The sequence below is a fragment of the Ixodes scapularis genome, unplaced genomic scaffold (genome assembly GCF_016920785.2).
Source record: "Ixodes scapularis isolate PalLabHiFi unplaced genomic scaffold, ASM1692078v2 ptg000247l_1___fragment_3__unscaffolded, whole genome shotgun sequence".
Lineage (NCBI taxonomy): Eukaryota > Metazoa > Arthropoda > Arachnida > Ixodida > Ixodidae > Ixodes > Ixodes scapularis.
Window position 1 is genome coordinate 108,588 of NW_024609948.1, and position 17,765 is coordinate 126,352.

Below are 17,765 nucleotides of genomic sequence, written 5' to 3' on the forward strand. Positions count from 1 at the left end.
GAGGCCAGCCATGAAACGTGCATTGTTTTGGTGCTGAAAGACAGGTGCTCTAAGGGAGCTAAGGCTCTATGTGTGCACTGCGGCGTGTGTTACAATCACCGTACTAATTTTGATCTGCCACAGAATTAGTCTTTCCACTATTGGCAGTGAGTGGCTGTAACTAGCATCCCGGATTCCCTGACCCCAACTGCGACGGCGCAGGTCAGTCGGCACATATTTTTTTATTATCCGACTAGCTCGGCTTTTTATATGCAGATTTAGTGAATGACATATCACCTGGTTTTCTGATGCTTTCCCGAGTTTCTGTTTCAAAATACCACCTCCCAACAAAAATTAAAAAGAAAAATTGGGTTCGATTTTTGGTCTGGTTATGCAAAACTAAGAGATTGATTCCTCTACGACTTTTTGAAGAGCTGGTTATCTTAGCTCGCGTCTCCAGTTTAGCATTGTCCTGACTTCGATGTATTCTGGTTTGTGTCAGATACCTTACTTGAACCGCAATAAACTCACTTACTTCGTTATTATTGGCGAATCTCACTTCGAGTGATCCATTCGACGGAGAGTGCAGTAGCACTTCCCATGATCATAAAAATCATTAAAGCAAAAGCGAAAGAAGTGTCGAAAGCACGAGCCAGGTTTTTTTTTTTTTTAAATGCACGGTGTTCTTTACCTTCCGATTGGCTCATAATCGAGTATATTTTTTATTATTTTTCTACCTTTCGGGGTCTGCATAAAATCAATGCCGGCTCAGACTCAAGTAAATAGCGTACCGAAACAAAATCGATTTCATAGTACGGCTGTAACCGTAACAAAGCTGCCAGTTTTTCGGTTTGAGTTCCTACTTTTCAGCTTCTGTTGCATTTTGCTGCAATCAAAAGATGGCTGGGAATAAGTCAAAATAACAACCAACTCACCACTGAACACTTCTTCTGAAGTTCTACAGCTTTACGCAGCAGCTCCAATTCCCGTTGTGGGCTTCCACTGCAATCTGAATCATGCTTAGAAAACACTGGGCTGGTTCCACCTGTAGATGGTAATCCTGAAGATCCTGCAGTTGAGGCAGCTGAACATGTTGATCGCTCCCACCACCTGCAAACAAGTATGCACAATCAAATACATATCTGCTAATTTTGCGCTATACACTTCCTATCAGAATACTGAGAATCGCAGGTGTCATGTCACATGTTCAATGCCATAGAAGGACGAAATGAATGCCATGGACTCCCAGTTGGGCGAAAAGGTTCCGTTTACAAGGTACACTTTAAGTGCGACATTGTCATCTTTGGTGTGTCATTAGGGCGATTTGAGAAGTGGTTTGCAGAGAAGGCCTTTAGGCCTCATAGAGGCTTCTTAGTGAGCTCTAGGATTCTAAAAAGCACTTATTTATGTCAAATTATTTTTAAACACCACCGCCACCCCACCGAGCACCACCCGTGAGGGCAGCTCAAACACCACCACCACCGCCACCGCCACCGCCACCACCGGCAAAAGCGCCACCCGCGAGGGCAGCTCAAAAACCACCACCACCACCCCAAGCGCCACCCGCGAGGGCAGCTCAAACACCACCACCACCACCCATATCCTCTGATGACGAAGACGCGGAGTATCTGGTACTCGATAGTTATAGCGCCTCGTCGTCGTCTGCGTCTCCACCACCCGTTTCGTCGCCTACCCATCCCGCAGCTAGAAAGAAAAGGGACTCGGTATTGGACGACGCCTCTGACCGCGCAATGTTGTTTACAAACGAAGAATACGGAATGATGGAGTCACCGGCATCGAGCGCTATAGAAACCCCCAGGTATTCCGGCGTGACGCCGTTTCACGTTCCGCAATACAATTTTGAACTGGCCGAAAGTAACGCGGACAAGGTGGAAGCCATCAGGCGACAGTTTAGAGAAATCTTGGGCCCTATGACGATCGAGACCTTAAACCATTACACGGTAGATCAGGGTTTTGCCTACAAACTCGAACGCGCCTTTGAGGAACTCGGCGCGGTGCGCCAATGCGAATTCCTCTACAAGGCGCTCGTGGCAGTTAAGCGCATGACCAGGGTGGACGTGGCCTTTCGCAACGTGATCGAGTTTATAAATTTTGTGCTGCGCCGAGACGACTACAGGGTCATGAACGTCGTGTTGAAAAACAACAAAATCGACGTCGAGTGCTACGAACGGGTCGACATCGTGGAGAAGCAAATCTGCAAGCGGCAGTGGCGAGTCGAATTTAAAGAAAAGTATGGACGAGAACCGAGCCTGGCCGAGGAACTGTCCAGAAATCGCGACTTGAACGCTCGAGCGTTGTGTGATGCGGTGATGGATTACGAGGGAGGGCCCTCGATACTACAATTATAAAAATGATGGAATCGGACTCGCAGAAAAAAATATTGAGGAAATTCATCGAGGACTTTGTGATTGGTGAAGACATTTGGGAACGCACTGCCGTCGTTTATAAACCATATCAACACCTGTACACGGGCGACGTGTTGCGATACTTGCGGATTCAAACGGCCATCCGAATGATCATGGACGACGAGCAAAAAAAACCTACGAGAGCCCTATGAGACGCTCTGTTTGAAAACATATCCACGTTCGTTCGTTTCGAGAGAATGAAGAATAAGCGTCGACGGACCGGCGCCCGCCGGACAAAGAAGACGGGTGAGGGATTTTATTCCCTGACAAAAGTCCCGGACATTAGTAGTCTACCGACAGACGTGCGATTGGAAATTGAAAAGTCCTTTACTCCTAATCCGAAATTGAAGACTCAGCTTCCAGAAAATGTCGAGGCTCTGTTGAGAGGCATGGCTTTTAACGAGTAAATAAAAATGGTCAAATGTTCCAAGTGCGGTTTCTCGAAACGAACCGCCAGAACAAAGTGTTCGAGATGCAACAGGAACGGTCGTAGACTCGATACGAGAAAGCCGTATCGCCTCGAACATTTCACCAAGGAAGATCAAAGGCGCATTCTCGGCTCCATGCGGGTTAAACGAGGACAGAGTCCAACCTACCTGAAACTTTTATTGGGGAAACTAATTCAGGCCTTTGCTCGCAAACACCGACTGCCGGCGTCATGTCCGATCAATCGAGCCAGGCACGCGCTGATAACTCACGCGATCCTCGACAAGATTCGACCATCGAGTCAAAGAACGAGGAGGAGTCGTAGCAAGAGAGTCGCGCGGCGGAGGACTAGGAGCAGGAGCGGAAGCGTCGCGCGGCGGAGGAGTGGGAGTAGGAGCGTTCTCTCCTCGGGTCGAAGAAGAGGAAGGAAGAGGAGTCGCAGCGTCGGCAACAGGAGGAGCCGTAGCATTTCCATCAACCGAGGCCGACTCGGTCGCAGCGTCAGTGTCGGTAGGCGAACAATGTCCAGAAACGCCAGCAGCGACTCCAAGTACATGTATCCCGTGTAATAAAAAAATGTATCAAGTGCGCGTGGATTATTCTTTCGACCAACTCCCGCCGAGCCTGCTCAGGTTTCTCACGAGCGCTCACGAGGGGTTGCGGTCGGACAAGAACCGTCTCATAAAGCGTGCCAACGACGTGATCAGAGACTTTCAGGTCTTTAAGATGCACAAGCGCAGCGCCCCAATTTTCGTCCATCAATTTCCAGTTCACGTGTTGAATGACATGCACTCGATAGTGCCCGTGCGTAACAAGAAGGGCGACGTCATGTGCGGAAGGGAGTACGCCGAAACGGCCAAGGCTATTCGATCTAACTCGTTCTATCCCGTGTTTAAAGCGAGAAGCGACGGCGCAGCCCTGTTGGAAACCAAAGTCGGTAGGACCACCGGAGATAATCATTCGCCCTACGTTTCGGGAGTCTTGGTGAACGTAAACATTGACAAGATATCTAGCAAGTTTCACGACGTGGTCACCAGCCGCTCGATCAAGGTGGGGCAGTGGATCGACGTGATTCGCGACCCACCGCCGTCCTTTCTGGAAACCATAGTCGTGGCCTACGAGATGGTCGAGCTAGGCGAGTTGTATAGGACAATAAACGGCGACTTTACAAACTTGCCCACGCACGACACGTATTATTCCGACAACATCGTGCACCGAGAGTCTGGTGCAAAGTTTCGTCCAAACGCGCGCGACAACGTGCGAAAGGAATTCAAGTATCGCGTTTCCAATCGCCCCAACTACAGGATCGTGGACGACTGGGAAAAGAGACCGCTGGGTCCGTCCACGGATAGCTTCTTCCATTCGACCGGCGGAGGCCGCTACAAATCGACTCTGCGTACCAGACGGACGGTGTACGAGACAAATAATAATAATAATAATGAGCCCAAGTTTCACGGAAATTCGGACGACGACTACGCTGAGCGCAACGTGGATAGCGACGACGACGCTGAAGACGGTGACGACGGTGACGACGACGTCAGTGACGAGATCAGGCGCTACAAGTACAAGAGATACTACACCGAAAGCGATCACATTATGCGAGCTTTGCGCAACGTCTAGTACGTGTCTTTTTTGAAATAAACAAACAATCATTCGAGAGGCTTTATTTTTCTACATACACAAAACGTACGTATATATACGCGCGCCTGCCGAAGCGCGTCGACAAACGTAGAACATGACCGGAGTAGCATCCAGCGTGTCCAAAGTGTTTCGCGAGGCCATCAAGTTTGATCAATCGCGAACCTTCGACTGGAGCAGAGTAGTGGCCAACGTTTATTCGGAAGACTCAAATGAGGAAGAGTTTGAACGAGAGAGGGTCGTCCTGTTCTCCGAAATTTGTAAACTTTCTCATGTGTCCGCGAACGCTCTGACCGTTTTGGACCTTGTCGACTATCCGACCTTGGAGGACGCACAATTGTTGTACATTGTTTGTACGTATACGCACCTCAAGACCATACTCCTGAGGAACGCCCCCCTATTGTCAAACTCTGCTCTACAATACTTGGCGACCTACGCTCAATCTCTCGAACATCTTCAAATCAGCAACAACGGTGGCCGTATCAGGAACGAGGGATGGATTCATCTGGCTCCTTTGCGTCGACTCAAGAGTTTGTGTCTGACTGGAATAAGAAACGCCAGTCGAGCTGTCCTTCGAGTGATATTGCAGAACAACGAATCTATATACGCTATCTTGGTGATAACGACGGAACTCTTCGCCTCTAAAGATAACGTGACGCACTTTGTCTTTTGCGCTTCGAATCAGTTGAGTCAGGAAATGTACGATTTTGTTTTTTGTAGCGAAACGTTATCTCCGTTTTCAGATAGCGAGTGAGGGTATATATATATATATATGTACTCGCACGTACTACGCTTACAGCAAAGCTAACCCTACCCTCTCCCCCGACGTCACGACACGACACGACTACTACCCTATAACCCAAAGCGACAATGGCTCGACTAGACAGGTCCCCATCTCTCCCGCTGGCCGACACCTGCGTACAAGTGTTCGCTCAGTCCAGAGTGTCAAGCGTGGTGGATTGGAAAACAGTGGTGCTTAGTATATACCACGAAAAAGAGGGCTACGCTTGGGACAACGTGGAAAGGCAAATTCACTGTGCGTATACCGAAATTTCAATATTAAGAAGCTTTCCTACGCACATCACATTCTTGGAGTTGGTGCACTATCCAATGCTGCGAGACCGCCACGTCAGTGATTTGGTTCGTTTCTACCCGAACATCAAGACTTTGCTCCTACGTCACGCACCCGGCTTGACCAACGACTCTGTAAAGTGCTTAGCGGACGGTCTACCTAATTTGACTCACTTGCAGATGGGATCGTGCTATCACCTAGACGACGAAGCCTTGATGTATCTCGCAGAAAAGAGGATCATCGACGTTGGCATACGGAGCCTCTGCATGACCGGACTCGGATTTATACGCCGAGAAACGCTTCACCAATTTCTCAACGTGCATCGAAGACTGACGGCCATCCTACTCACCGCTAGAGACGTCCCCAACAAGGACGTCTACCTTGGTGAATACACTTTGTGTATTTCTAGCACAGTGTCTCCGTCACTAAGAAACATTGCGCCAACCGACCTAGACGTTATCGAAGGTGTGGACGGTGTTGTGGGTGACATCGAGTACCAAGACCTCGACAGTGACGACGGTGACGGTGACGACGGCTACAGTGACGACTACGACAGTGACGCCGACGAATATCTCGAATCGGACGACGACAGAATGCTGGGTCCGATCGTCCTAAACACCTTCAACTACGACGAAGGAGAAGACTCAATGGGCGAAGAAGACGACTGAGTTATGCTTGAAAATAAATATTTCGCGTGCTTATATTTTTGAGTCACGAATCGTTCTTTTGCATGCACACTACACTAGTGCCAGTACAAATAGTTTATTTAATGAATTCGATACATTCCACTCACTGCAGATTTACAAAGGCAACACACAAATTGCTCTCTCGAATTGTAAATCATTGGAAATAGACAATTTAAACATAAGGCGGCGTGGGCACAGGGCAAAGTAACTATACACACCGGACAGTTCATGCAGACGACGCAAATCGTCGTGGACGGATCGGACCGCTTCATGGAGATGCTCGTCTTGTCGATGCGCGTGGGATACGGACGTCCTACGCTCAGCGCCGAAAAAGAATCGCTGTTTTCGAGAAAGGACTTTAGCTTGTTCGGACAGGAAAGATCAAACTTGGAAGTGGCCAATGCTGTTATAAAGTCTAGGCTGTATTTGTTTGAGACAAACTCAATGTCCTTGGTATATTCTAGCAACCAAAATAAATCGCTATTTCTATACACGTCGGACACCTCCTTGATGTAGGTTACGCTCGCGCACAATCGAAGATGGGGGCAGCGAGGGTTGTACTTGGCGTGTTCCTCGACTGGGTCGTCGTAGTCGGCTTCCCACGAAAGCAACCGAAGTCCGCAACAAAAGCATTCCACGGTCCGATCGGTCAGGTAATAAAATCCCGCAGATGCCATGTAATCCACGTCAAAGACGTCTTCTTCTTTCGGCCGAGCGTCGAAGGAGGCGAACCTCGCAGTGTAAGTCTGAAACTCGGGCCTAAAGGCAAGCGCTCGTTCGGTCACCACCGCCGAGACGTCTGGACTCAGCGTGCGTAGCGGTGCGTCACAGTCGGATTCGTGCAGTCCTTGGGGAAGTGTTTCGTCCGAGGCCACGATAGTAGAGAGTTGAGTCTTTTGCTGGCACATCGAGCGGCTGAGAATCCGCTTCTCTGGATCGTAGGCGAGTCCTGCCATGGCAAAGTCCTTGGGTGGGGGGGTACTGTTGCGCAAAGGCCACGTCGCAAAAGTTTTAAAGTCGGACATCACCTTGGCCACAGTCGGGTCGTGGTCGAACGAACAGTCTCCAGTAGAAAGACATGTTCTTAAGCAAAGTAGACTCTAGAAATAAAGTCGATTTTGAGTCTACAGGCCTTGCAATGTTTGAATAATATGGTGCAGTCGAAACACGACACGCAGTGTCCGCACGGCAAGTAGGCAATGTTAGCCGGAGCCTTCATGCATACGATGCAACTCTTAGTTGATTCGTCTCGTGACTTTATAGCGGAATAGTGCGTATCAGTGATCGCGCTATCTATCACAAAGTTACCCCACCTACCGATAGCCTTGTGATCGAACGAAGGAAGGGCGTTCACTGGCTCAAACAGAGTGTGACTGCCCAACGGAGTCGCCTTGCTGCTCCGAATGGCACTCACCATCGCCGATACGTTCAAGGGATGCGTCAGGTTGGCCGTGTACAGAGTACTCATAGTCCTGTTGCGGAACTTTGGGTCCTCGACGAGATCGTCGATCTCGGGAAAGTGAGACGCCCAGTACATCTCGCTCCTGTAAAACTTTTCGACTGCATCGTGCACGTAGTAATAGGTCTTGTTCACTCGTAGAAACACGCAATTGGGGGACCTGCGGGCGTGTAGCAGCCACGGATCGTCTTCTTCGCAGTCGAGGATCGAAAATACTTGCACCCCGCAGTAGAAACAAACGATTATGCGGGTCACTATCTGTTCGCGGGAGAGGTAGCCCTGCTCGTCGTCGTGCGAGCAGAAAAAGCCGGCCTTGGCGAACGCAGGGCCTCGAACATCGTGAAAGGTCTTGGCTCGAATCTTCTCGTCGACGTATCTCTTGTAGACCGGGTGAGAGTAGCTCGGCAAGACGGACACGACCTTTGCTACGTTCACCCGCGGGTCCCTGTACTGCTCGAGAAACTTGCACGGCATTCGGCGGTGAAGGTCCATCGGGTGAAACGTGAGCGTCTCCCAGTCCTGTTCGGCGACTTGAAATTTGCAGTGCCGACAGTAGATGTGTTTCCGGTCAGCGCAATATTCTAGGCCGGCATAGGCAAAGTCTCGAGGCGTGGCTCTGGTGCGAAGTCGCCATTCGGCGAACGTCTTGAAGCGACGCACGACTTCCTTGCTTATGGGATCCGTAACGAGGTGCGCCATAGCGACGATAATGAGAGGAGCCCTCTACTCGGTGCGCAATATATATTCTCTCCATATCTAGGTTGACCTCGACTGGGAGCGGAGTCGACCTCCCATAGGCGGTAGCAATTTTGTTTATTATAAAAATGTCTGTCGCAGAAAATTTTTTAGACCTGTTGAAAAAGGGACGATGTCAACACTCGGTGAATCACGAAGACGCCACCGATATTTTATTACCCGTATTCCGGCAGCGGGGAAATCAAAACGTGTCTTACAGGAGAGATGGCAATAAATACGTGCCCACGCTCCTGAACGACACGTCGACCTTACTCGGCTACTCGTCCAAGAAACTCATGCAGCACATTACCAAGGCGCGCACGACGCTCCTGACCAACGGAGATGTGGAACCGGTTGCAGATATGCTCTTTCGCGTTTTCGAGCTCGGTAGTAACATACTGATGACGGTCGACATGGATCAGATGGCCATCCAAACGCTCCTGAATGACAATACAGTATTTCACTGCGTAATGGGAATCGAATACGTACGAAACAGTCTCAACATACTTAGGAAAACCTCTTCCTCGTCGACCACTCAGCGCGTCATCAGGGATCTGAAGCCGTACGTGGACGCGTACGCTACTGCCATTCTGCGCCTGCTACTCCTCTACATCGAAGAGATCTTTTCCCATGCGCGCGAGGCGACTCGCGGTATGGCGGTGGGCGCAAGGACGGCAGCCAAGATTACGGCGGTCATGCTAGTATCCCTGTGCAACTACGCGGCGGTGCGCGTAAAGTGCAACCCCATCTTTCAGTTTGAGAGCGCCATGGGCCACAACTGGCTCGACGTGGCCAACGGTCTCAGCCTCGTGCACAGGATCACGCAGCCACACACCGTCAACGAAAACATTGTCGGGGCCATTCGCGTAAAGTTTTCGCAAAACAACAAGCCACAGGACGTCATCAACCTCCTGGTCGAAGAGAGCAACAGGTTGTACACGAGTAACGTCGAGAACGGAGTGTACCGCTGCGACACCGACTACATGACGCTCCGGACCGTCATGCCGGCCGAGCGGGTCACGGACGACGTCAACATCATCGATCCGGCCATCTCTACGACGCTGCGTGACCACAACGAGCTCATCATGAAGAGTTCCGACACGATCCCCGTGCCGCGGACCAACCACTACGTGCTAGCCCTGCAGAAGGAGAAGGCGCCGGCCACCGAGGTGTCGGTCCTTAACATCGCCTCCATCATAGAACAGTGCATGAGCAACGGGCGCGTGGACTCTCGCTTCGTCGAAGTGCACAAACAGTCGGACCAGGGCACGCAGGAGCTCAACAGATTTTACAGCCAGGCCTGTTGCGTCTCGCCCCGTAACCTCGGTCTGTTTCTACAGTGCCTAAACTTTGAGATGATGGACTCGGACATGTTTGGGGCCACCTTACAGTGCCTCAAGATGACCAAGGGCATACCCACTCCGCGCCAGGAAGAAATTGCCACCTACTCAAACACGGCGCTATTTCGGATGGCCACCAACCTGTTTTATCACACGCGTTTCTGCAGGAGCTACCGCGGCGAAAACACCTACCTGTACGACTCGCGCTTCTTTAACGACTTTCTACTCTGGGTCCAGTCGCCCAACTATCTGGAACACCACATCTCGCCTAGCGTGTCGTCGTCCATCATCTCGTGGTGCACGTCCATGTCTACTGCCATGCACACTACGCGCGACGCCAACGGAGCGAAGTGCGCCATGGCGGCCATATCCACTTGCGAGGTGGACCAACGCGTACTAGCCGACTTTTTGAACATGTTCATCAAGCTCTTTATCGAGGACGAGACCGAGATTAGCGTCATCAACAAGAAATTTCTCGAGAAGGAACTACTCAAGGCTTTTGCCTCCGTGTCTAATTGCTACAACCTGTTTAGGGGGCAGTTTGTTTCGGCGACGGCCTTGCGCCTCTTCCTAGCCCGTTGTAGGTGGTCCGTGGCCGACGACGTGGAAGTCATCGTTCCGGTCGAAACAAAGCATCTCAACAGACTGATATGCGACAGCGACGACCTGTTGTCCAACTCGATGCGAGACAAGCTCCGTAAAACCATGGAAGACGTCTCCACGATGATGGCGCCGCTACTCTCCAATCCATCCACGTCCACGCCTCGCAGCAAGGACGACGACAGCAACGTGCCCATATGCATTTGAAATAAAAAACCGCCAACGCCCCCATATACATTAACAAAAAGGTTCGGTGACTGATTTGAACGATCGAGGGAGTAAAATGTTGAAACAGGTCACGTTCGTCGATATCTTTTCGCAACAAAAAATGAGGACCCTGCGAGACTATCTCCATTGCGAACTGGACCTTTCGGTATCGATACCCTATAAAATCTGGATCGCTATCGCAAATTTCTTTATTCAAAACAACGTCCCATCGGTCGTAGAGGGAGCAGAGTGTTGTCAGAAAGACAGCTCGTCGTACCACTATCTACTCGTCTTTTCATACAGGGACAAGGACGCCAACCGAGTGGTGGTGGACTGCATAAACTTCATCAACGTGCTGCGCGATCTCAAGGTGCACGACGTGATATGCACCAAGCACTACGTCTACCTCTACGTCCGTCACTCGTCGGCGCATCACAACGTGCATGCAATTCTACCCTTTCTCCACCACGTTCTGCAAAGCTATGTAAACGACAAGACGACCACTTTGCCACTCGATTACACTTTCGATCCCCTGGAAGAACAAGAATCCTTCTTCGACGTGATTCCAGTCACGTACCACGGCACCTACGAGGTGACCACCTCTCTAGCGGCGCTCGTGGCCAAAATCAAACCCAAGGAAGACGGACAGTATGTGTCAGATCGCCTTTATTGCGAGAAGCATTGGATGTGTCTACACAATCTGGTCGTCTCGAGGCTCGTCGACTGTTTCTACTACATCACTATACAGAAATTGCAGATATTAAAAGATGTTACAAAGTCAAACATTACGTCCACCAACGACTATGGCATTTACAAAGTGTCGTATTACAAGAAGTGACTCGCTTTCGCTTGTGTTTGTCTGCTTTGCCTAAAATAAACGCTTACGCTAGCTTGCACGCTGCTATACATATGTGTCTCTATGTGTGTGCGTCTGTGTGTGTGTGTGTCCAAACAAACGTTCTTTTATTCACAACATGTCGTTGTAAATGGCGCCGAAACTAGGAAATCGGAGGTTGCTCAGTCGCCGCTTGTTCTTCTTATAGGCCCGTCTGATGAGGCTAGTGGTGAACGTGCGAGACCAGTCGCTGCTCTGTCTAAAGATGCAGAAGACGCGTCGTAGATCCATCGTCTTGATGCAGGGACACAGACAGCGGGTCTCGTACCACTTGTGGACGGCAGCAAGGGCTTCCACGTCCGACCAATTGTCGTAGTCGTCATCAAACTCCATAGCACCCATCATGTAGAGCGCCGAAAGCGCCTTGATGGCGCTGGAAACCGCAAGGTGTTCGCCGCTAGATTCGATAACGTAAGCTCGTATGTCCACCGCAGATTCCAACGCGTCGCTGGCCTTTAGGGCCCTTATGACGCTCGCAACGTCGGCGAGACTCACGCGGCACGCCTTGTTCTGCCCCATGGTCGTGATCGGTCGCGTGACGAAAGCGTTTGTTGTCGCGTCCCTCTCTACCACGCGGTCTTCGTACACAAACTCTACGGGCTTTACGTACCACGCTAGCCGGTCCTGCTGCGTGGTGTAGAGCGCGGTGTACTGAAGCAGCTTCAGGTATTTCGTGACAATCTCCTCTACTTTCTGCCGACGCTCGTTCGCCTTGGGCCAGTCCTTGGACATTGCGGCCGCTCGCCTCCGCGTAGTGGACCCTTCCATAGGTGCCGCGGCATCGACCGCCGCCAGTAAAATGTCAAAGAAGCTAGTCTCCTTCGTTGCGGCGTTCATCATTGCGCGAAACAGGTCCACCTTCTTGCCGTCCACCTTTTTAGATGAGCTTATCATAAACGGGAGCATCTCGTAGCCGCCGTACAGCAAGATTGGCACCACAAACGACAGCGGGTGAAGATCGGAACTACTGACGCGTACAGCGCGAGTAAAGAGATCGTCCTTGATGTGGTAGTAACCCGCCTGACGACTGGGAAGAGACCTTTCCAGCAGAGACACGGCGTGTTGCACGCCGCCAAACTCGAACCTGTGTTCGTCCTGTCGCTTCTTACTCTCGCTGTACTGGCGGGCCGAATACACGTAGACGTCTCGCGAGGGTATCTTTTCCACGACCGTAGCTACCCCGAGGAGAATGTCCGAATCGTCGGTGACAACGACGGACACGTCCCAGCGCTCGTCGTTTGGCGGCGGACACATTAAAGAGTCCACGACCTTGACGTCGCCTTCCCCCACGTAGAACGGCGGCAGGATCGTAAAGGACGAGACTTGGTACGCTGCAGCCGACTCGTTCGAGTAGCCGTCAATCACCTCTTTGGCGTAGAGTGAGTTCTCGAGAAGCGTGGCATATTCCCTGACGTGCTGCATCACGTCCGAGGCCGCGGTCAATCGGCTGATTGTGGCCATGGCGTCTTTGCCGTAGCGTGCCAAGTTTTTGAGCCTTCCGTTCAGGACAGACTGCAGTCTCGAATTTTTGATGGTCCGAACTCGCTTGGTGTCCTCGCCAGACGAGTTTTTGATGACGTTGGTCAGCTCTCTACTGCGACGCTTGTACTGCTCGGGCCACTTTACCGTCGGCGACATTCCGTCAAACACCACCACCACGTCAACTTCCACACGCCTGTTTAGGGACAGCCCCTTGACGACCCTCTTGACCGTCCTAGATATGCAATGAAACACCGTCGTGAAGAAGGCGTCGTATCGGATGCAGCGTTCGCCCGGTCTCGCCTCGTACTCCTTGTCCCAGTCCAAATCTCGAAGAACAAACGCGTCGTCTTCGATATAGTCTTCGACGTAATCGCCAACCAGATCTCCGTTGGTCTCGCGAACGTAGTGTTTGATAATCTCGAGGTTCAAGGCTTCCCACACTCGCTCTCGTTCCTCTCGGTCGGCGATCGCTCGTGCGGCATCGATCTTGTCCGCAAACGTCTTGAGATGGTGGTCCGTCAGCGAGTGCTTGCAGTGGTGTAGAAAAATGTTACCGTCGACGACGACTTGAATGCGCGCCGACTCTCCGATCACGAACGAGGACGTCACGCTCTCATAGTCGAAGTGACGCGCAGACGGCGTAGGCGAAAAATACGTCCGCAAAACGAGGTTCGTGGCCGTCTCGACGTTACTGCCGGGGTCGTCCAAGAGCTGTAACTGAGACTCGAGTAACGGTGCCAGTTCCTCCTCGACGGCGCGGTTGCAAACTGCGTTGAGTGTATTCCAAAGATTTCGGATACCCATGGTGTCAATACGTTTATTGTGTGTGTAGAAGGGCGACGCTTAAGTACTCTCATCACACAAGGTCACGCCAAATAATGGAGGTTGTGTTTTTTTTAATTGGACGAGAAAGTAATACAGTATGCGTAATCCCTCTACCTGGGTGAAGGGCATCGGGTGACCTCCACTCGAGTGGGTAAAGTAACGCCCGCTCCCCTTGTTTAGATAGAGGAAGGGCTCTTGTAAAATGAACTTGAGGGGACAGAAGCGCTTGTTTGTTTCGGGATCGAGATGAGTGGAGAGCACAATCGAGTTGTCAAAGCCGGGTAGCTCGAGGGTGCTGCCTGTGGGTACGTGCGTGTATGCCGTTTTGCTCGGCACAAAGCTGACGATCGGCTCGTTGGTTATGTTGTTGATCAGAGACGGAATCGCGGCAAGACCCCTGTTTATTCTCTCTTCCCAGTCGCTGTGTTGGAAGAGGACGTTGTCCACGGTGCGCAGCACGTCTAGTAGCCGAATCTTTTTCGTTGCCGTCATGGCGTTGGCAATCACGCTCGGAATTCCTATCGTCTCGCACAGTCGGGGTAGTATGGTCTTGACGGTCGACTCGACGCTCTCGACAATTTTCTCCACCACGTCCTCTTGCAGGCCGGAAGCCTTGAGGCAACCCACGCCGCCACTCGCGATGCCGCCGCCGCGCTTCTTTCTCACGGTTCCGTCCAGGTAGACCATGACGGACGACGTCTTGACGTTGTTGATGTCGTTGACCACGTCGGAGATGGTGGGTTGCCGCACGCCCAGAAGGACCTCCCTCTTCTTTAGCGAACGGAGCTCAGCCGTGGCCACGCCGCGCGGAACGTAGAGGCACGAGTCGTAGGCAAACTTGTACGCGTTGCGGATGGCGGCGGCCGTAAACAGGTAGTCTCCGTTGTAGGCAAAACTAAATAACTCCAGGTTGTACATGGCGCGCACGCCCAGGGCTACGGGCTCTTCGCCGACGCCACCCGTTCCGCCAAAGGGCAGATTCGTGACTGTGCTTGCCAGCATTGTTATTGCGTCTGCATTCAACCAGCCCGCCTGATAGGTCTGACTCGAAAAGATTGTCTTCTCGTCGCTCCAGTCGCCTTCCACGTAATCGTTGTACGCCGGAACGTTTTTGAGAAACACGTAGGACCAGAACATGGGGTAGCGTTCCACGAGCTTGGGGTGATTCCTAACCAAATACGTGACGTGATCGTACGGATCAATCACCGATTTGTACTGGTCGTATAGGACGCGCCCGACAAAAGCCAAGTCTGCGCTCTCGTTGGTGTAGGCCGCCCTGCGTGGAATGAGGATCTCGATGGGCAGTACGGATCTCTGGTCCGAGACGCAGACGCGGACGTTATCGACGCTAAGGATCCAGGGAAAGGATCTGCCCAAAACCTCGTAAACGTGTTTTCTAAAGAGACGTTCGCTACCGGCTCGATGGTCGCTCGCGGAAGTCACCGCGTTCCGGAGAGTGAGACTGTCGTAAATGTCGGATCGCTTGTTCTTGTCGGTGTTTTTCCAGAAATATGCCAGCATCATGTCGTAGACTATGGTCGCATTAGATGCTACGTTTCTTTGGTCGGGTGTCGTCAGTGGGACGGTGTCTAGTCTGTGGTTCGTACTAGTACTACTACTAGTAGTAGCAGTAGTAGTACTAGTAGTTGCAGTAGTAGTAATAGTGGTCATGGGAGCCGTAGTTGTATGCACAGTCGTATTGAAAGGGGGAGTTGCGGCCGTGGTGGTGCTGTGGGGATTGTTGTAATTGTCGATTCGCGAAGAAGGCAGGAATGCACTCCTAAACATGTCCATTTTTAGTTATAGAACGTTCTCGTACAAGTCGTCCGAAAAGTCGCTGTCGTTATTAATGCTGTTTACGAGCTTGTCCCGTTTACTCAATTCCTTTTTCGGTTTCCGTTTTCTTCTTTGGGCAAACAGGACGCGGCAGATTGTGAGCGAAAGAACCAGAACGCTAAATGCTAGCAGTATCATAGCCCACAGAAAATAGACTCCGTTCATTTCCGAAGCCTTGAGTATAGTAATTTTAAAGGTCATCTCTTCTTCAAACAAAAAAGTATATGGATTGCGATAAGGAATACGTGTCTTGCGTCAACGACGGAGACTGCTCGACTCTATGCACGGGGCAGGCTATATGCGGCAATTACGGAAAAGGAATCAGACGATGCGTACGCAGAGAACATTACGAAACGTACAAGCGGCGCTCGCACGACGATAACATGATTGTCGTGTTTGCAATGAACAGAAATTTGGGTTATTTAGAACCGCGAAACGTACCGGTGGACATGGTAAAGTACGCGCCCGACGCGAGAAGAAGCCCCCACGACGTCGCGTCCAACCGAAGATTGGCGTCGGAAAGCGACGAGCGAGACTCGGTGTGGCTACATATTTACGGACCGACGACGGCGGACGTGACTCCTTACGAGTACAGAGCCAGGCTTCCGAGGCGCCTGCTCAACGGGTTGTTAAAGTGCTCGCTCAACTTTCCAAACTTTGACGTCAAATAAAGACGCCCTTGTTGTATAGCATTCGAAACAGGTCCATGGAAGTGTAGACGACGCGCTGACCGCCATTCCAGACGACGTCGTAGATTTTCTCCTCGCAGCCGAGAGCTCGCATAAGGCGATGCTGCTCGTGCGTAGGGACGTACGCGTCGGCTGTCTTGTCCCGCTTCGAGTGCACGACTTCCAGTTCGCCCGGCGAAAGTAGGACGGTCGTTCCGCGGTTGTCCGGACTGTAATCGTCACTCATCAGGTATAAACTATTATTTAGAGAGTTCCACCGCATACCCACGTTATCCCAAAAAACGCACTGGTTTTCTTTCGAATATATGTACACAAATACGGGTAGTCCTTTGAATTTCCTCTTCAGTATATTATACGCGGCAGGCAGAGAAGCCAGCAGCCCTACGACATACTCCATAATTGGTTTTTAATTTATATAAAAACATGCCGGTGCGAACGCTTTGCGATGTGGAAGACAAGCGCGTCTCCGGGTTTGACAAAATACTCGACTACATAACGTGCAACGTTGACGGAAGATTTGGCGCTTCGGCTCTCTTTAGCACCGAATGTCTCCAGTTTCTGATTAACGTGCCCATCGCCACGAAATTCGACGGAGACAAGCCCCTCAGTGCCAAGGAGCTCGCGGACTTTATGACGCTAAACAAGTCCAAACTAGAGGTCTACGAAAACGTCGTCAAGAAGTGCGGACTGGACTCGGTGTATCACTGCGAAACGGAATCGGGCGAAGGCATTCTCCGCATCGCGCTCATGAACGACAACTCGTCGCACAGACTCAAACGCATCGCCGCCAAGATCAACGGAGAAGTCGGCGGCATGGGGCGTGTCGTGTCGCTTCACACGCGAAAGGACACGCAGCCGCTCGCCAAAGTCGAGGCGCTCGTACACATCGCGCAAAAGGCGTGCGCCGAGCATCCCGACCTCAAGTACGTATCCTACATGCAGCAGATTGTGGTGACGGTAGAGCTGAAAGACGTTGCCGTCAAGTACGTCCCTTTCCCAGAACTCTGTCACGTGGTGAAAAAGAACACCGACTATATAAAGGAGCACATTAGCGTGTTTGAGCACTTCCCCTTCCTAAAGGCGGCTGTCATTCCGCTAGATCACCTCCTGACTCAGGGCGTGCGCGGAGTCCACGTGGTGCGTGTATGTCTTTTAATGGAATCAGGACTCGTCGACAAAATATCTGCCGTGGTGGAAAAAATCTAAATAATGTGCGACCTTCGGTCGATCCAACTGGCCGATGTCGGCGGTCGAGAATACGTCTGGAAGGTGGAAAAGTGCGCGGACGTAGTTTTTGAAGACTGTCGACGACGATTCCCAAGAAGATAGCACCGTGACCATGTGCAAGGAGGTGGTCGAGATACGGCTCGGGCGCGACGAGGAACCTATAGAGTTCACCGAGCCCAGGACGGTCAAGGTCGTCTTCCCCATACCACTCAAGGGATCTTCGGTCGTCGGCGCTCACGACAG

General features: G+C 51.4%; 1 protein-coding gene across 1 annotated transcript; it reads left to right on the plus strand.

The window, feature by feature from the left end:
• Positions 1 to 1,910: 1,910 nt before the first annotated feature.
• LOC121833981 lies at positions 1,911 to 10,584 on the plus strand. The gene is made up of 4 exons (XM_042287711.1): positions 1,911 to 2,230; positions 8,642 to 8,774; positions 8,961 to 9,152; positions 9,288 to 10,584. Exons 1-4 carry the CDS (start codon positions 1,911 to 1,913, stop codon positions 10,566 to 10,568), a joined length of 1,926 nt encoding a protein of 641 aa, XP_042143645.1. The 3' UTR covers positions 10,569 to 10,584.
• The last annotated feature ends 7,181 nt before the right edge of the window (positions 10,585 to 17,765 follow it).